Genomic DNA, 24,325 nt, shown 5'->3' on the forward strand with positions numbered 1-24,325 from the left:
TTTGGGGAGAAAGACCACAGGTATAAAATGCCATTTTCATCATATCATATTCAGTCAGAATGATTTATCACTGTTTACTGTTGATGCTGACCTTGATCATGTGGAGAATTTTCACAAATTATTTGGATATTTGGTGTTTTTTTTTGTTGTTGTTGTTAGATTACATCAATATTGTTAGGTTAAAAAAAAAAATCCATGTCAAATTATTTCCAGTATTCTCAAGATAATCTTTTAGCCTTTATGAGATTCAGAACATGGCTGAGTTAATTTTAGCTTGAAGATGTCTTTTCTTTTTTAATTTTAATTTTTAATTGATGTATAGTTGATTTACAATGTGTCAGATGTACAGCAAAATTATTCAGTTTTACATACATGTATATAGAATTGATGCTTTTGACCTGTGGTGTTGGAGAAGACTCTTGAGAGTCCCTTGGACTGCAAGGAGATCCAACCAGTCCATTCTGAAGGAGATCAGTCCTGGGTGTTCATTGGAAGGACTGATGCTAAAGCTGAAACTCCAATACTTTGGCCACCTCATGTGAAGAGTTGACTCGTTGGAAAAGACCCTGATGCTGGGAGGGATTGGGGGCAGGAGGAGAAGGGGACGACAGAGGATGAGATGGCTGGATGGCATCACTGACTCGATGGACCTGAGTTTGAGTGAACTCCAGGAGTTGGTGATGGACTGGGAGGCCTGGCGTGCTGCGATTCATGGGGTCGCAAAGAGTTGGACATGACTGAGCGACTGAACTAAACTGAAGTGATATACATATATATCTTCTTTTTCAGATTCTTTTCCGTTGTAGGTTATTACAAGCTATTGAATATAGTTTCCTGTGCTATACAGTAGGTGGGTGAAGATTTCTTAGAAACATGTGGGAACTCACCATTTTAGGGAGGCAGGATGGTCTACCTTTTGTAATTTCTCAAAGTCATATCAATTATTCTCATATATTATAAGTTATTCACAAGAATATAGTTGTACTCAAAGTTTCTTTTGATACAAGAAAAAAAGAATATTAGATAAAAGATTGGCAAATGTAGATGTGAAATACACTATACTGATGATTTTGCATCTGGGCTTGCCCTTCCTTGACAAATCCTGAGCTTTGCAAGCCCAGGTCTCTTACATATTTCTAAAGAGTCCTGTAGGTCTCCTCTGAAGTGTAGTACCTATCACATTTGTGACTGTTTGAGGAGTATATGGCTTCCTTGCTGGGTCGAGAGTTTCAAGGGAGTAGGGACCACACATGCTCTGTGTGATCCCCTGTCTTCCATGCTCAGCCTATAGTAGGTGTTTAAATGCATGTTGACTGTCTGTCACTGCGTATGTCAGCTTTCTTGAGCACTTTCAGAAATGAGTCACATTGATAGGTAAATAATCATAACATTATCTCTGTGAAAAAGATAGTATACAAAATGTAAAACAATAGTAATAAAAAAAAAGAGAAAGAAATGGAGAAAGAAGACTAGAAGTAAAGTATTAACAGTTGGCTATCTCTAGTTTGAGATTACTGCTGGTTTTAATTTCCTTCTTTGTTTCCAGTTCTCTGTAAGGAGTTTATTTTACAGTCAGAAAATATCAGAACACATTACCTGATACTTTTATATAATCAGATTGAATTGTGAACCCCATCACAGAAACAGTCCAGTTCTAGTATGTATAAGTGCTCATCAGGCAAGACAAGTTGCCAAGTCAGTGACCATCTCTAAGCTTACTTTATTTTTATTTTTTTTTTAGTTTTATCAAAACCAATTCAAATATTCTTTATCTAATATTGATTTTAAAGTGCAGCTCCCATCTATATTGAAATGACTGTTAGGTCATATGTATATTTCATTCACTTCACTAATTTAACTTTTGCACATTTAATTCATCAGACTAAAAACTTAAGAGAACTTGACTTTCCCTTATTTAGTGTTTTAAAATAGTCAATAGGATATTAAATCCAAGTCTAACATGGGTGCATCAGCCTGCTTTTACATTTTCCTTAAAACAAAAGAGGTAACTCATTTTATTCTTCACCTAACCCTCTTTAGATAGCAGTGAGTCCTGGATTAGGTGAAAAATCATTAAAAGACCTTGTAGATTTTATAAATCCAGGCCATTTGTATTTTTCTTGCTTGTTTCTCTAGGATAATTAAATAGTGATGGATTAGAATTAGGCTGCAGCAGAGATTGGGGGAAAAAAAATCTCCCGGCATCCTTTCCTGCAGGAGCGTCAGCTTTCGGCAGTGAGTGTAGCTGCCACTTTTAACTGACATGTCTTAAATTCTGCCCTGGGAAGCTCGGGGATGCTGTCAACAGCCGGGCAACTTCTTTTCTTACGCTTATTAATTGAGAGTCTCACAGGAGACCAAGACATAAATCAGAATTTGAGGATTTTTTTGCCTTTTGAATTGAGAACTGTCTCTTCTTTCCATTGGCTTTAAAAAAAATCTGGTAGGAGAGAGGAAAAGGCTTCTATATTCATTTCTTCAAAGTTACAGCCGCTCTAAACCTGTAAGTATGTTGCATTTATTTAGCTGTTTCTGGGGGGTATGATTGCAGCATTCTCTTTGGATCTGTGAGGATTTAATTTAAGGAAAGCTATGCCGATTAAAAAAAATCAGAGTGAAATTTCACTGGAGGCTAGCAGTTTTTGTTAGTTGATGTTGTCTTCATTAAAGCCTTCGTGTCAAGCCTGCCAGGGCTCCCCCTGCTCCCCAGCCTGGACCCCCTGTGTCTGTTTTTCTGAAGTTCCTGAGAGCAAGTGCTGAAATGGGAGAAAATAGCGAATCTTGCTGCTGAGAAGGATGCTATGGCTGGTTTACTGCTCTTGCAAGGTGTGCGTGAGGCTGCAGAACAATGGAAAGATGATGACGGCTTACTTTGTATTCGTTTACTGTGTATTCGTTGTGTTTGTCTTCTGTCCTTTGTTGGCTTCGTGGTGCGTTTTTGTTTTGTTAGGGTGATTAAAATCTTAAAGAAAAATTAAGTACTGTGGCATGCTGGCAGAATAGCCTCCGGAGATAGTCATAGACCTCACCTCTCTCCATGCTGTGTGGGGTTCCCTCTGTCTCTTTGTAGCAGATCGCAATAAATGGTAGTTACCCCAAAGTGACCTTTGCCTGACCACCCTTTTCTAATTGTGCATTTGAATCGGTGCCATTTTTTTTCTGGTGACGCAGACCCTTTAGTGTAAACGTCTGTCCTTAGTCATTATGTCCCACTTTCCCTCTTTGAAATTCACTGGAGGCTACAACTGTATCCTTGCTGAATTTTTATTGAATCAATTTTGAATCTTTTGTAAGGACAGAGGTAAAATTTTGATTTTCATAATAACCCCCATATGTTCTTGATTAATCTTTGTTACATGAAAGTCTTATTATTTTAGTGATCTGATTCATATCATTTGGTTTCGGATCTCATTCTTTTATTTTAAAATCACATTAGCTAAAGCGATTTCTCAAAGTTAAGTTCAGAGCTCAATAGTCATAATACTTTAAAATACCAACTGGTAATAGTCATCTTTAGATGCAGAATATATTTGACTTAAGGTGATTTATTATGTGAGTTTTTTGGGTGCTAGTGTTTTGGTTGATTTTCTGCAGAGTAAAATAAATCAAGGATTTTAAAAAAGAAATTCTCTACCACCCAGAGATGAAACATCTGCTGTTCTTATTTTTGAACATTTCGTCATTCCTAAATGCAGCAACTTTGAATTCAATAAGGAAAGAGTCCTAAAAATAGGAAATTCTGCCTTACCTAGACTGGCAAAGAACTTATATTCATTCATTCAACAAATGTTTATATTTGTCACAAAGCTCTTATTAGGCTCTGGGAACATGATGCTGAACGAGGTATTATATCTGCCCTCATGGAGCAGATACTGGTAGCAGGTGAGGTGAACCTTCAGAAAGTGCATAATTATTTCATTATATGTGTGCTAATTTTTCAACTGTAGAAGTTTTGGTACTTTGCAGCCAAATATATAAAAGACATAAAACACTTGCAACTAATTCTGTCTCAGATCTTCTGGAGCCACAGATCCTTGGTACGCTTGACCTAGAAAGAGACTTTGAAAATAATTAGTTCAACAAGCATGTAATAGGCACTATATTAAGTACTGAGTTTTAGATCAGTAAACAAGGAATAGTTCCAGCTTTGGAGGAGCTCACAGTTTAGTCTATTGAGAAAGGGAGGGAAATCAGTTATGTTAGTATATTCTGATATGTTACTGATTCACTAATTGAATGAATATTTATTGAATAATATTGGGCAGTGTCATAGGCACTGTGTTGGGCACTGGGGATGGGGTGGAGAATAAAACAGAGGTGCCTTGCTCTCTGGAAACTCTTAGAGGCCATGACAGAGAAATGATTGGATGCTATGAGAATGCACAGGAGGCGTGGAGGGGTGTCATTACCGTTTACTGAGCATCTGCAGTGGGCCAGCCACAAGCTGGTACTCTTCTTTTGTACCTTAATCTTCCTTCCCTTCAGTCCTGTAAACTACTTACTATCTGTGCTCTGACATGCAAGTAAACGGAGATGAAGTTAAGTAATTTGCTAAAGGTCACACAGGAAGTGAGTGGAGGAATTAGAACTCGGCCCCAGATGTGACTTGATTTCAAATCTCTGCCCCTTCCAGTGGTCTCCAAACCTGGCCGCTCATCAGAGTTACCTGAGCTCTAGAGGGAGAATAGTGTTTAATTTTACTTTTATGTATTTATTTTTTATTGGAGTCTAGTTGCTTTACAATGCTGTTTTAGTTTCTGCTGTACAACAAAGTGAATCAGCTATATGTCTACCGATATCCCCTCTTTTTTGGATTTCCTTCTGATTTAGGTCACCACAGAGCACTGAGTAGAGTTCCCTGTGCTAGACAGAGAACAGTTTTTATTACAGGCATCCCTCAGGACTGTGAGCAGTGAGGTTTAGGAACCACTCTTAGACTATCCCCTCAACTTACAGATGGGGGAGCAAAGATAGAGATCATATAGTAGTTAAAATGGGGCCAGTAGCTAGATTTCTTAACCATGATTCATTCCATTATAGTGTCATGGAAGACATATACTAAGAAATCAAAACCAGAATCAAGAGCACACAGCAAACACAAACCAACCAGCCAACCTGACAAAACAAAAAATAAAAAGAGTAAGAACCTGAACCTGTGAAGAGTTTGGCTGGCCTTGACTCTGAAGAAGAATCCCTGGCAGCCTGGATTCAGACGTCTCCCTGTGCTGTCAGAGGGTCATTACTTGAGAGTGAGCTAGTCAGGACTTAAGTAAATAAATAAATAAGGCAGATGTTTTGACTTATTAATATTCATTTAGGCACTTACAGTTTATTGGGGGATACAGACAAGGAACTCTGTTATTGTGATGTAATGGGATAGATTTTATAGTATGGAGAAGGTCAGTGTTCTGTGGGAGCAAAGATGAGGGACGACTGACTCAAGTCTGGGTGATGGCAGGAGTTCAGGGAGCTTTCTGGAGGAGGGCGATGTCTGAATTGAGGCTGATGTTGCTAGGTACTGGTGGCAATCAGGTATAGCAGCAGCATTTATTATGCCCAAGTCCCTGAGATGTGAGAGACCATTGCAAGAAAGGAAAGTTTTCTCCTTTTTACCCTTGGGGATACTTGGGGCCTATAAATTAAATGGACAAAAGACAGGTTAGGAAGATAAGAGAAAAACAAGTTTAACTGCATACATACATATGAAAGTTCGCCAAGAAATGTGCCTCAAGGAGGTGGTTGGAATTGGAAACATATCATTTAAACAAAGGATGATGAAGTGTGAAGAGGCTAAATAAAAGAAGAGGATTTGGGGGGCTACTGGATGTGGGTAAGTTATGGGAAGATGACTAGAAGATGTATGCTAAACAAGAATCGTTTAGTAAGGTTTTCATGCAGATAAGGGGCTTCCTGGGTGGCACTACTGGTAAAGAACCTGCCTGCCAGTTCAGGAGACATAAGAGATGGTGGTTCGATTCCTGGATCAGGAAGACCCCTGGAGGAGGGCATGACAACCCGCTCCAGTATTTTTGCCTGGAGAATCCCACGGACAGAGGAACCTGGTGGGCTGCAATCCATAGGGTCACAAAGAGTTGGACTTGACTGAAGCGACTCAGCATGCATGCAGGCAGACACACAGATAAGAGTCCTCTCAGGTGGTTAAGAGTTATCTCTGGACTAGTTTTCTACCTAGTGTGGGAGAGGGAAACATCTTTAATAAAAAGAAATTGATGCCCTAATTTTATAAAGAAAGGAGGGGAGCAGAGAGCTAGTTGCCTTCAACTTGAAATACTCTTTATGTGAAAATGACATTTTGGGGTGACATACTCTGATCCCCTTCACTACGATCTCTTCAGGGTTTGTCAAGAAGCTTGGGCGCCCTGCAGTTCTAGTGAGGATAGGCTGGTTAGTGAAAGACAGGTGCCAAGGGACATTGCCAAGAAGCTGTGGCAAGGACAGTGATGAGCCACTGAAGTGTCACTAAAGTATGAGCAGTGGAGTCACCTTGCTCCTGGCTCTAAGACTTTGGTCAGTTGTTAATAATTTAGGGCTTAAATAGGCTTTGATGGCTTAGGTTGAGAATTTAACATATTTGTGTGCCTGTACATATGAATGTATATAGAGATTTATGCTATATATATGTACATAAATTTGTGTATATATGTATATATATATACACACATGTTTAACACATACATAGAGATATATATTGGTATAGATACATATCAATCATTGTTTTTATGGAGGCATATTTTGATTTCCAACCCAGTAACTTATGAATAAACATATCACTCACTTGTGACTTGTATATAGTTTTCATCTCCCATTTTTTTGCACCAAATCTCTCATTTGACTAGCAGAAGTCTCTGAGGCCTATCGTGAGATAAGGCATTTTGAGACTCTATGTGATTTCCTGAACAAAGCATTGAGGGAGGTTTAGCAGTTCTTTGCTGTGTCATTATGTTCATATCTTAAAGAAATAGGCTAGAAATGGCAAAGAAATAGGCTAGATTGTTCTTAAAATGTCTTCTGTGTCAGGCCCAGTACCCATGGTGAGTCTGTTTTGGATCTTAAACAACTACTGTGTTAATTAATTTCCCCTTTTACTGATGAGAAGAGTGAGGTGCATAGGTTAAATCAGTTGTCCACAAGTCATCCAAGGTGCTGACCATGACTCCATCATGCTGAAAGTTGGCAGATCTGTTTTATTGTGTTTCTTAATCTTGGGTTGATTGAGGGAATGTAGGCAGCCCCCCTCCCTTTTTGTAAATGAAATTTCAATGTATTCTGCAGATGTGTGTCATGAAAAATGCTTAGGTTTTTTGACCTCAGGCTGAGATTTTCCTGTTGTTTTGACTTGCTTTCTACTTTTCAACTAAATTTACACTTATGTCTTTGGCTTAGTTTCGAAAGGGCAGGACTCACCTATGGGCAAATTATCTGGACATGAGATTGGCATGGATTTCATACATAGCTTGTTTTTCTTTTGCTATTTCATCAGTTCACAGGTGTGGAAAGTCTTTCATGACCATTCAACTGGTATGACTGGATTTCTTTGGTGATCGTTTTAGATTAGTGGGTTATAGAATATCTTGTTTCAGGTCATCACAGATGCTGTATTTTAGAAAGCAGGAAAATATGGGACCAAGATTTGAATTTCTCTTGTGGTCTGGGGCTATAGTCATTATCTTCTTAGTTGGTGGATGTGGCAGAACTTAAACCTTTTCCATGAGTCAGCAAATCAGGCCTTAATACTTAGCATTTATATGCCGTCACACCTCTTTAATATTAGTGTAGGTTATTATTATTATTATTATTATTTTTTTTGGTGATAGCATTCCTGTATAACAAACCATTGTATGTGCCCACGTGGTACCACAGGCTGGATATATACAGTAGATCAACTATAAAAACAGCTGTACATTGAAGAGTTAAAGAAAATTAAACTTTGGCACTTAATTACTTGTGTATTTATGTTTCCCCTTCTGTTTTGCTTGTCTAATCTGATAGATGTATGTGCGTGCGTGCTTACTTGCTCAGTCGTGTCTGACTCTTTGTGACCCCATGGATGATAGCCCACCAGGCTCCTCTGTCCATAGGATTTTCCAGGCAAGAATACTGAAGAGGGTTGCTGTTTCCTCCTGCAGGGGATCTTCCTGACCCAAGGATTGAACCCACGTCTCTTGCATCTCCTACATTGTAGGTGGATTCTTCACTGCTGAGCCATCAGGAAAGCCCAGATGTATGTGGGGGAAGCCCTAATATTTACTGATAGTTGCTTGCTTATGAATGAGGACTCTATGATCATATAATCATGGGTGCTTTCCATGGTTTACATATGTGGCATAAAATACCAAGAATTGAGACTGTATTTGGCACAAGGGTGCTAATACACATATAGAATCAATACAAATATCATTCATTCAATCAAAATTGATTGAACTTCTCTGGACTAAGAGAATTCCTGTCCTTAAAAAGCTCATCATCTACTCACAACAGCTGAAAAGTAGACCACTCATCATACTGTGATGTGTTTTAAATTTTGACCATGAAACCCAGAGGAGAGACATGTTCTCTAGCCTGGAAAACTTTTGGGTACTTTCGGGTAGTGATGGATTTTTCTTTCTCTCATGGATCATGAGCTAAATGAAAGGCAAACTTGTTTCATCTTTGTGTTTTAGAAAGGTTTTTTTTTTCTCTGTGTTTTAGGTAGTGTTTGAAAAGAAATGGTAAAGTTATCCTCATTTAGCATCATGCTAGAAACCTGCATTTGCTCTGTGTCCTGAGAAGCTCTGCATCCCTACTTGGAGGGACTGAGGAAAATGGCAGAGTGCTGCTGAGTGGCCTCTGGCTGTCCCTATGGGGAAGCTCAGACTGCTGAGTAGCAGGAGTGCAGTGGTCTGTCTAATGGGGAGTTCTTGGCCCCAATCACTTAACTCTTTTAACAGCATCAGACCACGTTTATGTCATCTTTCAATTTAAAAAGTGATTTTGCAAAGTGGAATGCATTGCTTCCTTGGAACATCCCTGTGAGGTAAACAGGACCAAGGAATTTTTAGCCCACTTCCAGCTTTTGTGTATATGTGCAGTTTTTTCCCCTCATTTTTTTAATTGCTGTAAAATACATGTAACATACACTTTTCCATCATAACCACTGCTTCAGTAGTATTAAGTATGTTCATAATGTGGTGCAGCCATCACCACTGTCCATCTCTGCAACTCTTTTCATGTTGTAAAACTGAAACTCTGTGTGCATCAAATAGTAGCCTACCCACCCCGCTTGCTTCCACCTCCCTCTCCCCAGGCTGCCCCTCCCAGCCCCTGGCAGAGGTGAACGACTGACCCAAAATCTCATTGCCTGCACACCTGGAACAGAACCCAGCATTCTGCGTGTGTCCAGCATGCTTTCTCCTAAATCACACTGCAGTAGGGAACTGAAGAAGGATCACTAACAGATTTGGTAGAAGTTTTCCACTAGAAATAAGAGAACCCTCCAGTAGGGCAGGAATTTTCACTTAAGTTTGAAAAAAATCAGTAAAGAAAACCAGCAGAATGAAATAGGAGCTGTATCTGTCTCTTGCCAACTAACATCCTGTTGTTATTTGTTTTGAATAAAGTGGAGGAGTACAGTTTGCTTTGCCTGAGGAAACCACGTTGAAAAGATGGCAGGCTCTGGGTTTAGCTTCCGGCTCTGTCCGTGACCTGCTGGGACTGTGGGCAAGAAAAACAGCATCTGTTGGGGTTCTTTCTATTTTCTAAAGAGACAGTAAGTCCCACCTTCCATTTTTTTCAGTGAGTAGGATCTGGGCACGCTTAATCTTGCATCCAAAAATGAATTTTCATCCTTTTCAACTGTCCTCACTTTGCTTTGGAACTCTCATCTCCCTTGAGCATGAGAAAAAAAAACATTAAGTTGTCAGTTAAAGATGACATCTTCTGTTCAACATTCAGACAGCCTCTTTGGGAGACTCTCAGGTTTTCCTGATGGAGTAGGGGAGGTAAATGCCCATGCAAGTGAAAATTTAAACTCTGCGTCAGGCTGACATCTCCTGCCCCAAAGGTTCCCCCTCCTTCCCCTGCTTCCCAGATGGCCTCTGGGGCCAGGAGGAAGACACAGGGATGGAGCCCAGTCCGGGTGTTGCTCTCTGGTTGAGCGTCTCATCGGTCGTTTTTGCAGTGACCTCTGTCCTTGCTGTGCCTGCCCCTGAGTTACCTGTGATGGCTGGACCTGTCGGTGCGCCCATGACCCTGAGCGCTTGGCATTCTCCACTGCTGCCAGCTGGTCCACAGAGGCCAGAGGCCAGTGCCCACTCCCATTTGATCCCTGTTCTCTGCCCTTTGTCACCAGAGCTGTCTTTTTAAAAATACCTTTATTTTGCAGTATCTCTATACTTTGAGAAAAGGTACGAGAATCATACAGAGAACTTCTGTCCACCCTGAATCTCTTTTTTAGCATTTTGCCACATTTGTGTTTTATTCTGTCTCTGGATACACATTGTTATGTATTTTTCTGAATCCTTTGGAAGTAAGATACAGCTCCAGAAAAGGTGGTCTAGAACATGAGTTCCCAACTGCCTGGCCATGGATCTGGCACCTCCTGTCAGATCAGTGGTGGCATTAAGGTTAGAAATAAAGTGCACAATAAATATAAGTGCTTGAATTGTGCTGACACCATCCCCCCACACCAGGTCCATGTAAAAATTGTCTTCCATGAAACTGGTCCCTGGCACCAAAAAGGTTTGGAACCGCTGGTCTGGAAGGATGAATTGTAACCTTCCAATTGAACAAGGGATAGAAGTGTCTGGAAATAGCCCTTGTGTTCTTTCTTCTTCTCTGCTCTCCTCTAAGTCTTCTTTCTTCCAGGTTAAGCTCCCTGAGTTCTTCCTCTTATGGAAAAGCACAAAGAATATAAAAACCACCCAAGTTCTTCAGATGATATGAAGGTTTATAATTTTGATTGAGGAAGCTTTTGTAATAAGTCTAAGCAAGGGTAGTTTAATCTAGTTTATAAATCTACTAGTCTCTCACCTAATAGAATAATTATATTCTACATTGATGCTTTCTTTTTGGCCTTTTTTTAGAGTTTTAGGGCTTCCCTCTAAAGGTCAGGACTGTTGCTGCTGCTGCTGCTACGTCGCTTCAGTCGTGTCCGACTCTGTGCGACCCCAGAGACAGCAGCCCACCAGGCTCCCCCGTCCCTGGGATTCTCCAGACAAGAACACTAGAGTGGGTTGCCATTTCCTTCTCCAATGCATGAAAGTGGAAATTGAAAGTGAAGTCTCTCAGTTGTGTCCGACTCCTAGCGACCCCATGAACTGCAGCCTACCAGGCTCCTCCATCCATGGGATTTGCCAGGCAAGAGTACTGGAGGGGGTTGCCATTGCCTTCTCCAAAGGTCAGGACTAGTATGGCAAAAAAATGTTGAAATTTCTTTCCTTTGATTCTGACAGTGTTGGTGACAGGGTTGGGGGTGAAGTTGACAGTAACATGTGTTTTGGGGAGTGGAGTGCCTGGTAGTTTCTGGGCTGTTCTTTCTCTCCCAGAAGCAGAAGTAACACCTCTCCTTTTCCTCTGATCGCTGGCCGTGAGGATGGCTATTTGAAAACATCATCCATAGGACAGAATTTGGTCTGATGAGCAGTTTTCTTTATTAAGATAAGTTGGGTTATATGGTCAATAATATTAAGCAATAGATAAACTGCAAATCTGGTGGTGGTGTCCACTGGAGTCCTGTGCTCATAACTCCAGTGGGTACCATTCAGACTGTGCTTGTGTTGTGTTTAGTGGCTCAGTCGTGTCTCTTTGTGGCCTCATGGACTGTAGCTTCCCAGGCTTTTCTGTCCATGGGGATTCTCCAGGCAAGAATACTGGAGTGGATTCAGACTGTAGGTTATATTATATAAATGGTGCCTCCCAGAGCATATCTGTTAGTCTTTCTTCATTCATTCCTCTTGTCCCCTAAAGAGATTTTAACTTTGATGAAAAAGCTTCAAGGATATTGTGCCATTTTATTAACTTTTGAAATTTTATTTCATTTTTTCTTTTTAAGATGGACTCGCTTTTATTTCGTTGTGCAGGAACATAGCCCATTGTGTTGGATTTATTGGGGGAAATTTTTGACTTGATTCTTCTAATTGTGATTTGAATGAGAGAAAAAGTATAAACAATGAACTTGTAAGCATACACCTTTTCATTTGAGACTAGTTCTACCAAGAGATTAAAAATTAAAGCAATATAAAGCTCAGTAATAAAAAGACAGATAACCCAATTAAAAAATGGCCAAAGAACCTGAACAGACATTTCTCCAAAGGTCAATATGTACTCAAACAGATACTCAGTATCATTAGTCATTAGGCAAATGCAAGTCAAAATCACAAGGTTCTATTGTTGGGAGAGTGTGTAATTTCCTCAGTTCTGTCTTTGCGCAACGAAGATTTGAAATTGCAGACCAGTGTTACAGCTCGATTACAGCTTAGGGTTTTATTCGGCAACAAAGGATACTACATGCTGGAGGCATGAAGGCAGGTGGACTCCAAAGAAGAAGCCCCAACCTGGCCTGGTTCCCTCTTTTTATACATTTTGTCTCCTCCCCGCAAGCCCGCCCTATGCAAATTGGGGCTAGCCAGGAAGAGGGCGTTTGCTTCTCCTGAGGTCCTCCGATTTTTGTTTTGTTCCCTTTTCATAGGCTTTTCCCTTTGTCTTTTAGCCACTGCCATTTTGGACTCCTTTTTCTAACTACCTAACACTATAATACACCCTAAGGTGGACAGTAACAAGTGTTGTCCAAGATATGGAGAAATGGAAAGCTTCATATGTTATTGGTAAGAACGTAAAATGACATAGTCATTTTAGAAAATGGCCTGACAGCTCTCAAAAGTATCAAATGTAGAATTATCGAGTGATTCAGCAATTCCACTCCTAGATGAAATACACGTCCACACAAGAGCTCATACATGAATGTTAATAGCAGCATTATTTATAATAGCCCCAAAGTAGAAATATACCCATATACCTATCAAATAATGAAATGACAAGTGAAGTGTGTTATATCTATAGCAATGGATTATTATTTGGCAATAAAAAGAATGACATACATAACAACAACACAAGTGAATCTTGAAAACCTTATGCTCTGTGAAAAAAGCTAATCGTGAAAGACCATATTACTTAATATCATTAATATAAAATGTCCAGAAAAGGCAAATTTATACATGTAGAAAGTAAATTAGTGGTTTCTTAGGACTAGAGGTAGAGAAATGGGAAGTGATTACTAATGGATATAGAGTATCTTTTGGGTGACAAAATGTAAATTAGAGAATGATTAAAGTGATATACTATCTATGAATATTAAAAACAATTGACTGTGTACTTCAAATGAGTGAATTGAGTGGTCTGTGAATAATGTCTCAATACAGCCATTTAAAAACAAAGCGGAAAATCAGGGCAAGATAAGGACATATTTTCTAGCATAGTAATAGTGTAAATGAAATATATGATTTTTTCCTTAACCTCTATAAACCAAATAGCAAGATTTTTCTTTAGCTAAAAATACATTTTTTCTAACATCTGAGCATAACATCTAGGTTTTGCTCAAAAGTGGAACAGGCAAGTCATTCTGTTCAGTTTTTAATAACTGTCCTTACTTTGGTGGTACACATTCTAAAACTAAAGCAACATAAGGAACATCTAGCATGGCATCTTTGCAAGGGTGCATGTACCTTAGTGCAGTGTCTTATGTATATTTCCTTCCTTTATTGAAGAAAATAAGAGAAGACTTGGATAAATGTGTATAGGTATGAAAATATAATATTGTAAAGATAGCAGTTCTAGGTAAAATCTCTGAAAATGAAATCATGTCCCACTGAAAACTCAGCAGACTTCTCTTGTAACTTTACAATAACTGATTCTAAAATTTGTAAATAAGAATGAAATTGCAATAGCAGCCCAAGACCAAGCCATGAAAATGAAAATTGTGTGACTGGTGCAAACAGAGGCGAATATGTAAATGGATCAAAAGAGTGCCTGAAACTGCTTTATGCATGTATGAAAACTTGCCCTGGGTTAGAGATTGCAGAGTCATTCAGTAGGTCGGAGTGTGATGAGTATAGCATGAACACATGTCAAAGATTTACTGATCATGACAAAATCAGCAAGATGGTTAAAATTTTTCCAAGAGCATTTGGGGGAACTGAAGAAAGAATGTTTGAATAAGATTTGTTATATACAAATATACAAAACTGATTAATTTCCTACAAGGCAAAAAAGCCATAACCTTATCAAAGTATTTGCATATGTGTCAGACCAAAAAAAATCTACAAATTAACATATTATTTTACAAAATATAGACCCTAATGTATGGAAAGTAACAAATCAAACAAAGGTATATCCCTTACAAAATGAAATATTCCTTGGGTGGGCCTATTTGTGCTCTAAAATAGTAGGCATACAATTGAGCTTACCTCAATGCTTGATTGAGCAGGCATATAGTCTTTCTTTTGTATTATTTAGAATCCAGTGAATAGCTGAAAGACAAGTTATTCATTACTGTTGGGATAATTGCCTATCCATAGGAGAAATACTTAAATTTAGATCACACTGTACACCAAGTGGATTTGAGATATACCTGCATGTTAAACCATTTTCTCCATGTATCTGAAGCATTTCTCATGAAAAAGGAAAAATAGATTTTTGATAAAATACTAGATAGTATTTTAAATGAGTGAATTAGATCTAAAATACAATTATTTAAAAAAATCTGTAGCATGATGTCCTTATTGTTATTAATATAAATTTTAAAATACTGTAGAATGTCTGGGACTTCATATACATACATACATACATATATATATATATATGCATAAAAAACTAAACTCTTGTACCTCAGAGAAATAAAAAAAACCCTAGTATTGTTTTTAATAATTACTAAGTTCTGATAAATTCAAATGTTTTTGTGCTTGATAAAGATGCTATAATTATAGCTTTGAAATGTGCAACCTTTACCTGGCACAGCAGACTTGATTTTAACAGGACTTAATTAATTCAGTGTTTTATATGTATATTTATAGTATGTCAAGTTGTTGGGGTAAAGATATGGGCTTTTAAAAATTATCTTGGAAAAAATGGCAAAAGAATAAGAAAAATGCACACATTATCTTATAGCATATACTTAAATTATGAATGGATCAACACATTAAATATTTAGAAAGTAAACAGCATGGAAAATTATGTTATATAATCTTTGTGGAGGGAAAGTTTTTCTAAGTATGCCTTGAAAATCAGAAATATTAAAGGAACTGACTAGTTTTGATTAAATAAAAATTTCAATATTGGGGAGAAAGTTAAGAAAGATAAGGCAGATGACAAACGGGGGGGCATTTTAATGTACATTTTAAAGAACGTGCTTTTCTAGCCCTTATAAATGAACCTATAAGGGAACAGATAGGCAAGAATGGTCCAAAAGTCCTTTGAATCTGTCTTTTCTACTTCCTTGCTTGTAAACAGAGATGCCAGTCACTGCCCTGGAGTCTGGTTTATCTGAGGGCTTAGCACTTCCTCGATTCTCCTGGTAAAAAGTTCTTGTGATGGAAAATAACCTTCCTTTAAGATACATTTCCTCTTATCCTTGACATTTTATTGTCTCTCAGCACCCACAGCTAGCCACCCTAGTAAAAAGAACCTTGATTTCCTCTAATTTGATGTATAAAATGTAGGGAACTTGATATGTTCAAGAAAAGATGAATGTTGGATATAAAATATTACTGGGTATTGGGAAGTCAGAAGGTAGAATATAATTAAACTCTACTTAATCTACAATAAGGGCATTGACATTTTAGAATTAAAAACACAGAAAGAAAAAGCTTTCCTAAAGGAATGGTCAGTAACTTTTTCCTCTCTGCTCTACAGCTTGTGTACAGTTAAGGTGAATCGTCAATGGGAGGTTGGAGATTCTATTATACATGGGGCAGGACTTATTCTTAAGCTCTGTGGAAGGTTCCTTCTCTCCAGTGGACTTGCCTCCTTGTGTGTCTGTGAGGGTATTTGTGGGTCAAAGGGTGGCCTAAGACTGCAAACCAGATTGGTCTCCATATCTTCTGTGTTACCTCAACACTCTGTGGGGTATATATAATGGGAAATAGGCAATTTTTTTAATGTAAGATATTTTACAAAATGCACGCCTTTTACCTCCAGAATTTATCCTTAAGAAATAATCAGGAAAGTGAGTAAAGGGGCTTATTTTAGTATTGTTTGTAGTTGTGAAATATTGGGAGCAACTAACATGCCTCCGCACAATTGCACTCATCTCACATGCTAGTAAAGTAATGCTCAAAATTCTCCAAGCCAGGCTTCAGCAATATGTGAACCATGAACTTCCTGATGTTCAAGCTGGTTTTAGAAAAGGCAGAGGAACCAGAGATCAAATTGCCAACATCCGCTGGGTCATGGAAAAAGCAAGAGAGTTCCAGAAAAACATCTGTTTCTGCTTTATTGACTATGCCAAAGCCTTTGACTGTGTGGATCACAATAAACTGTGGAAAATTCTGAAAGAGATGGGAATACCAGACCACCTGACCTGCCTCTTGAGAGATATGTATGCAGGTCAGGAAGCAACAGTTAGAACTGGACATGGGACAACAGACTGGTTCCAAATAGGAAAAGGAGTACGTCAAGGCTGTATATTGTCACCCTGCTTATTTAACTTCTATGCAGAGTACATCGTGAGAAACGCTGGACTGGAAGAAACAAGCTGGAATCAAGGTTTTGGGAGAAATATCAATAACCTCAGATATGCAGATGACACCACCCTTATGGCAGAAAGTGAAGAGGAACTAAAAAGCCTCTTGATGAAAGTGAAAGAGGAGAGTGAAAAAGTTGGCTTAAAGCTCAACATTCAGAAAACGAAGATCATGGCATCCGGTCCCATCACTTCATGGGAAATAGATGGGGAAACAGTAGAATCAGTGTCAGACTTTGTTTTTTTGGGCTCCAAAATCACTGCGGATGGTGACTGCAGCCATGAAATTAAAAGACGCTTCCTCCTTGGAAGGAAAGTTATGACCAACCTGGACAGCATATTCAAAAGCAGAGACATCACTTTGCCAACAAAGGTCCGTCTAGTCAAGGCTGTGGTTTTTCCTGTGGTCATGTATGGATGTGAGAGTTGGACTGTGAAGAAGGCTGAATGCCAAAGAATTGATGCTTTTGAACTGTGGTGTTGGAGAAGACTCTTGAGAGTCCCTTGGACTGCAAGGAGATCCAACCAGTCCATTCTGAAGATCAGCCCTGGGATTTCTTTGGAAGGAATGATGCTAAAGCTGAAACTCCAGTACTTTGGCCACCTCATGCAAAGAGTTGACTCATTGGAAAAGACTCTGATGCTGGGAGGGATTGGGGGCAGGAGGAGAAGGGGATGACAGAGGATGAGATGGCTGGATGGCATCACTGACTCGATGGACACGAGTCTGAGTGAACTCCGGGAGTTGGTGATGGACAGGGAGGCCTGGGGTGCTGCGATTCATGGGGTCGCAAAGAGTCGGACACAACTGAGTGACTGAACTGAACTGAACTGAACTGAACATGCCTCAAAATGAGGGATGGGTAACAAATTATGTTACCTCTTTTCAGTAGATTGCTGTATGGACAGTAACCATGGTAGAGCAACTCTGTGTTGGGAAGAAAGGATTCAGGATAAATTAAGCATATAATGAAGGAAACCAAATATGTTATCCCGAAATGTGTATGCCTCTTTGACATAAACATTATTTTGAGTTGAAGCCAGTTAAGAAGCAGTAAAAACTGAAAAAATTCCCTCTTTCTGCCCAAACGTAGGATCTAAATTCTCTTTTTACTGAAGACAGACTCTTACAGCTTAGAGAGTCTGCAGACAGACTTTGTTAAATTCACCCTTGTCTTCCTAGTTACATCTTTACCATTTACTCCTAGCCCTTTACCATTTGTCCTGCCAGTTCTTCACAAATATATTGTTTCTTTGTCTGCAAAGTATAAAAGATTTCTGTTGTGGTCACTTTTTGGGTCTTCTTCAGTCTCTTCTGGAGATTCACATGTATGTGTATAACGTCACATTTTTATGCTTTTGTCTTGTTGATCTGTCTTTGTCAGTTTGATTTATAGACCCAGCCAGGGACCCTAAGACAGTTGATGGAAACTCTTTCCTCCCCTACAATAATATTCCATTTCAATTAAGAAAACTAGAGATAGATACATAGATATACGTGGGGAAAGATTTGGAAGGATATATACAAGCTACAATGTTACGTTTGGGTGGAGAGTTTTGAGAGGGGGCGATTTTATGAATTTCTTTTTTGTTAGACTGGAATGAAAAGAAAAATAAGTTTATTTTATAGGGGCTGTATTTCAGGAATATTCACTTTGTAACTGAGTAGATTTTGCTATTTGATTTGCAAAATTGAAAAGAAATGGAGATGAGATATTATAAATAACTGAAGGGATTGTGTCGTGTTCTTGAATATATGTAGATTTTTCCTGTAAGACAAAGAAACAAAAACCTCACTGCCTTTTTTATCAACAGGCCTTCTCGTGTGGATATGGCAACAAGCAGCCAGCACTTCTCATCATTTGATTCAAAACAGGCACCGGGACAGCCCCGGACATCTAATGTGAAAAGGTCAGGAAGAGGGTGTGGGTGTCCTGGGGGACTGGGGAGAGCACTCCAACCTTTTGGTAAATTGTGATGTTGATGTTACAATACGAATGGTGTCGCAAAGAATCGGACACAACTGAAGCGACTTAGCCTGCACACGCAAGGTGGGGAGAGGTCTGGGCAGGTGTAGTGCTCATTTTACAAATTAGGGAAGGCTTCTCTGAGCTGCTCAGGCAGGGGTCCCCAATGGTGGGGTCACGGACCGGTACCAGTCCATGGCCTGTTAGGACCAGGCCATATAGCAGGAGGTGAGCAGTGGGTGAATGGGCGAAGCTTCATCTGTATTTACAGCCGCGCTCCGGGGCTTGCATCACTGCCTGAGCGCCACTTCCTGCAGGTCAGCAGCAGCATTAGATTCTCATAGGAGCACAAACCCTACGCGAACCTTGTGAGAATCATTCCAACACCTCCCCTAGTCATCTGTGGAAAAACTGTTTTCCCAGAAACCTGTCCCTGGTGCCAAAAAGGAAGAGGACAGCTATGCTAAGGCATTTAGTGAGTAGATGGCCCTGTTACGTAAAAGCTGAAACAAAACCAGGTTTACCTCTTGGGTCACAACTCCCTTTTGGGCCTTTTTTATCTTAAAAATGTTTAACTATTAATTTTGTTGTAAAATAATATAACCATATTGCCAGGCATCTGGGAAGGTGGAGGGGAAGACGGAGGAAAGAATTATGAGCACTTTAATACAGACTGTTAGAATTTTGGTGTATTTCATTGCTATATCCAGTAGGCATGTGCTGCTGGATATAGGTGTGGTCACACGTTTTTCATCAAATATTTTGATTATTTTTCTTATTATATTCTTCTTGTAACTTTGACTTAAAAGGGCATTTTAAGAAATTATCAGAGAAAATTCAGTAAATATAGAAAAGCACAAAGAAGAGATAAAATATGTATTACCATCACCATAACTTTTTTTGGTGTGTATTCTTTCTTTTTCTCTTCATATATAGAGATATTATTAATAATTTTTTATGAATTGGGATCATGTTAATTTTACTCTTTGGTTACCTTTTTTAAGCATATCATGACATTTTTCCTTTCCACTGAATATGTTTTGTAATATCATATTAGATTATTAAGTACTATTCCTCCCTGTCCATTTTAGAATTATTTTAGTCAGCTGTCTGTTTTTGAATATGTAAGTTGCTCCTTTATTGGTTATTAAGACAACTCTTTTAAGGCTTTAGTACCATGAAAGAATGCTTTCCATCTGTCCTTACATGCTTACTAAACTTTAAATTATATAGCACATCGTCAGCATTTTAGATTTTCCATTTGAAATTTCAGCTATTTTTGAGTGTTTTCACAATACTTGTGGACTTGGCAGTTTTTCTTAGGACTCAACCCCCACAATATAAGAAAGGAGTGCAATATTCTAAGGATTGAGGAATGGAGCTGGAGTTGAAAATAACTTCTTAGGATCTGAAGGCATTTATTTTCCACATTGCTTTTTTATTTCATATGTCTCTGTTCATGGAAATCTGAGCCATCTTCAGAAATATGTATTCCTCCCTCATAATTGTTCTCCAACAGATCCAATAGTTTCCTAGGTAACCACTGCTTCAACGTGTATAGTGCTGAGTTTGAAAGCTGAGATAAAATAAATTAAAAAAAGTATTACTGAAAGCAATGACGAATAAAGGGTGTATGTAGCAGTCAGAGATATAAGAGATCAGGGCTGGATCAGTAGACTGGGAATTTTCAACATACGTGTAGCTGTTGAAGGCATGAACTGTACGTGCTCTTTCCAAGAGAGAGTGAAACATAGGAGAGTGGAGAAAGGAGCCCCGTGAATACAGACAATGAAAGAACAGCTAATGGAATGATAGCATGCTGAGCTGTGGAGGTTTGCGGGACAGGAAGATTCCATGAGATGGTGGCTGCACTATGGGCAGTGGGTTGGGGAGAGGTGAGTTCTGGAATAAGGTCTGCAAAGAGGTCTATATGGATACAGACTGGAAAGCGTCTTTTGTGTTTGTAGTTAGGTCATCAGAGACCTTTAGCTTCGACGGTTTCAAGGAAATGCGGCAGGAGCAAGGCTGTAGTGGCTGAAGATGAACTGGAGGAGAGAAGTAGGGAAAGTGAGAATCACCTCCTTTTTGAAGCTCTTGTCCATGAAGAGAAAGAGTGGGAGAGGTTCAGGAGTAAAACAAAATCAAGAAAAAGTAATCTTTTTTTTGCTAATTTTTAAGTAGAGATGAGTGAGGTTTGTTCATGTTTCTGAGTTGGAAAGGGGGCAGAGAGGAAGAAGTTAAAGATCTATAAAGGAAGAAACAGAAGGGAAGTGTAAGAAATAGAGTAAAGGTGTGTTCAAGTATTGCATTCATGAAAAGTGAAAGTGAAGTTGCTCAGTCGTGTCGGGACTCTTTGTGACCCCAGGGACTGTAGCCTACCAGGCTCCTCCATCCATGGGATTTTCCAGGCAAGAGTACTGGAGTGAGTTGCCATTTCCTTCTCCAATTGCATTCATAGGTTTCATTTAAAAATTAAGATTTTTCTTTAAAAAAAATTAATGAAAACTCCTACTCTGCCTTTTAATCAACAGGTTTTCTAATGCATTGGTAAAAATAAGTACTTGTAAATTTATTGTGAAACAGCCCAGAGGGACATCTGCAAAGCTGAGCAGTGTTCCAAGTACGTGGGTAGTTAGACCTCTTAGAAAATAATAGTACCTTACCTCATGTAGTACTTATTCCTCATGTGACTATTTGTTCTACCAACTGCCAGTGTATTGCTCCTCCATACCAAGCCGTGTGGTAGTCAAGGAGGGAGTTTAGTCTCTATTTCATGAGCCAGCAGTCCTGGATGACAGGTGACATACCCAAGGTGCCACAGCCACGAAGTGTTGAATTGTATCCTGGTGCTCTGTCTTCTCATTTCCTGGCCAGAGCATCTTTAATGAGCCCATTTGCCTCCCTGGTTATATTTCCTCTCATTTGTTTAGTCGCACAAAATGCATTGACAACTGTGGTTTCTTTTGATTATACTTCACTTTGAAAGAGCCAGGAAGGATTTCCGAAGAAGGATCCTGATGCTCAGAGGAGCGCATGGCTAACTGAAATGTCTTGCAACTCTGAAATTCTTTGAGTTCGAGTTAGTAATCTGTGTCCTTAAGGGCACTGGTAACAAAAGTTTCAGACATTTGTTAAGTTTTGTGGTCATCGCTTCAAATCTGTGGGCACACAGAAGCAGTTATGAAGTGACTTTCGGAAAGTTACAGCTTGAGAATGACCATGATGACTTCTGATTTCCAGCCCAGGGGTTTTCTTTACATCACACATCAGGCTTGAGGAGGAGGATGCCATGGTCATAAGCTTGCTGGAGATACATGGCTGTTTTTAAATAGTGTGGCTCAGAGGTTAAAGCATCTGCCTGCAATGCGGGAGACCTGGGTTCGATCCCTGGGTCAGGAAGATCCCCTGGAGAAGGAAATGGCAACCCACTCCAGTATTATTGCCTGGAGAATTCCATGGATGGAGGAGCCTGGTGGGCAACAGTCCACGGGGTCGCAAAGAGTTGGACACGACTGAGAGACTTCACTTTCACTTTCAGTTGTCACTCTAGTCCAATTGGACAGGTGTGGTGGGCTGGGCAGAAGGGTTTGAACTTTATGTGATAAGTATGAGCAGCCCCTTGAGGTATGACTGAATATCTGTTTTAGGAAGAATAGTCTGAGAGTGGTATCCTGGGTGAATTAAAGCAGAATAGTATTGTCTGGGAACTTGCTGGGTCCTCCACAGGCCTACTGAGTCAGAAACTCTGGTGGTGAGGCTGAGCAGTATCTTTTAACAAGCCCTCTGGTGAGCTGTGTGTGTACAAAGTCACTTTGTCTGACTATGTCTGACTCTTTCCAACCCCTGGGCTTATAGCCTGCCAAGCTCCTCTGTCCATGGGATTCTCCAGGCAGAATCCTGGAGTGGGTTGCCTTTTCTTCCTCCCAGGCATCTTCCTGACCCAGGGATTGAACTCGAATCTCTTAGGTCTCCTGCATTGGCGGGCGGGTTCTTTACCAGTACTGCCAGGTGAGTTGAATGCACACTAAAGTTTGAGAGCAACCTAAGCAAAGTAGAATTGGGGGATTTTTAGAGACTATTTCAGAATTCAGACTTTATGTGATGAAGCTCTCAGCTACTGTGGTGGTGGCGGAAATGGACAGAACCATTGACCCCGAGATGTCTTTGAGAAGTTCTAGTCGCAGTTACACTTGCTGTCTTGGTCATTCCTCGTAGATCACAGGGTAGGACTGATATTCTGGAGGGGAAGGAGGCTTAGTTTCATCTGAACAGGTTAGTAAAGCACTAAGAAGGGTGGAGTTCATTGTGTTGGGAGGTGCCGAACACCTGCGTTTGTTTCTCCCTCTAAGCAGGGCTTGCAAATACATCCCCCCAGGGGCCAGTGTGGCCAGCTGAGATGCACAGGTGGTGGTTTGTATGGCACGGGGACCAGTATCTGTTTCCAGCCCATTTCCTGGTAACAAAAGATGAGCTGTACCGAGAGAACTGGTGGGAGTGGAATTAAGAGAACAGGTGACAGGTACGCTGGGAAACCTACTGGTTGAAGGGGAGGTGTGATGAGAAAGGGAGTGGGGATTTCAGAGCTAAAAATTGCCATTTGCTCTTAGAGTAAAATCCATCTTCTCTGCCCCTGTGGCTTCTGGTTTCTGCCTGATTTCTATCCTCATTTCGTCTCACTGTCTGCCACGCTCACCACATGCCCAGTTTAGAATCTCTCTTTCCCCCTCAACCTACATATTCCCACGTCTGCTTTCACTCTGTAGCCCTCGATGTCCCCTCTTTGATAGCTTTCCATGACCATCCTCTCTAATGTTGAGCCTCATCCCGCCTGCTTCCCCAAGCAGTTTCTTTTCCAGATGACTTATTGCAGGCTGAGATCATCTTCGTTACTGGTCTTCTTCAGTGTGCTGTCCCTCCTCAGGAGAATGACAGTGCTTCCACAGTCAGGAATCCTGTGGGTCTTGCTCAGTGTTGTATTCTAAAACCTAGAAGAGTGCCTGGTGCATAGTTAGAAGTCTGTAATGTTAGTTGAATGAATTTTAGGTAGAGATTTAATTGGGAGGGAGGGAAGGTGGGGGGAGAAAGTGAGGGAAGAGATACGTCTGTAGACCCTAGGCAGCAAATGACTGCTCACTGCCAGATAGTGGAGGTGTCACAGGATGAATCCAAGAGATGTTGAGGAAGTAACACTGACAAAATTCTGTGGTGGACTCATACTGGAGGTGCTAAGCAACTTACTTGTGAAGACTCTTCCTGAGAGGTTTGTTACTATGAGGTTTCTCAGAGAAACAAGACCAATAGGAGAGCTGTATCAAGAGACAGAGAGGTTGAGGGAGAGGGGAAGAGATTGATGTATTATGGGAATTGGCTCGTGGGGTTATCAAGGCCAAGAAGTCCTGGGACCTGCTGTCTGCAAACTTCAGAACCCGGAAAGCCAGGGTGCAGTTCAGCCAAGCCCGACGAGCTGGGAACCAGGAGCACAGGAGAGCAGAAGACAGATGTCCCAGCTCAGAGAGGGAAGAGATCGCAAATTCACCCTTCCTCTGCCATTGTTGTTCTGTCTTGGCTCTCAGCAGGTTGACTGATGCCCACCTACGTCGGGGAAGCCCATCTGCTTTACTCAGTT

At 40.1% G+C, this 24,325-nt stretch overlaps 1 protein-coding gene across 11 annotated transcripts in view; it reads left to right on the plus strand.

The window, feature by feature from the left end:
* Window positions 1-24,325, plus strand: part of TTC39B (tetratricopeptide repeat domain 39B) — a 148,503-nt gene that overhangs the window by 65,894 nt on the left and 58,284 nt on the right. For 9 of the 11 annotated variants that reach the window (XR_015169530.1, XR_015169531.1, XM_086415056.1 and 6 more), the window contains one exon: window positions 18,548-18,643. The exons of 1 other annotated variant lie outside the window; for it this stretch is intronic. Coding sequence is in view for 6 of the 10 variants with exons in the window: in XM_086415056.1 (XP_086271182.1) it covers window positions 18,548-18,643 (96 nt within the window). In the remaining 4 variants the exon portion in view is untranslated. Of the gene's footprint in view, window positions 1-2,363; window positions 2,504-18,547; window positions 18,644-24,325 lie in introns of those variants that run through there. One more of the 11 variants, XM_086415059.1, reaches the window with a different exon arrangement.

Source organism: Bos grunniens, chromosome 8, assembly GCF_055505025.1.
Source record: "Bos grunniens cultivar Pamir isolate PY7600 chromosome 8, Bosgru_T2T1.0, whole genome shotgun sequence".
NCBI classification, from domain to species: Eukaryota; Metazoa; Chordata; class Mammalia; order Artiodactyla; family Bovidae; genus Bos; species Bos grunniens.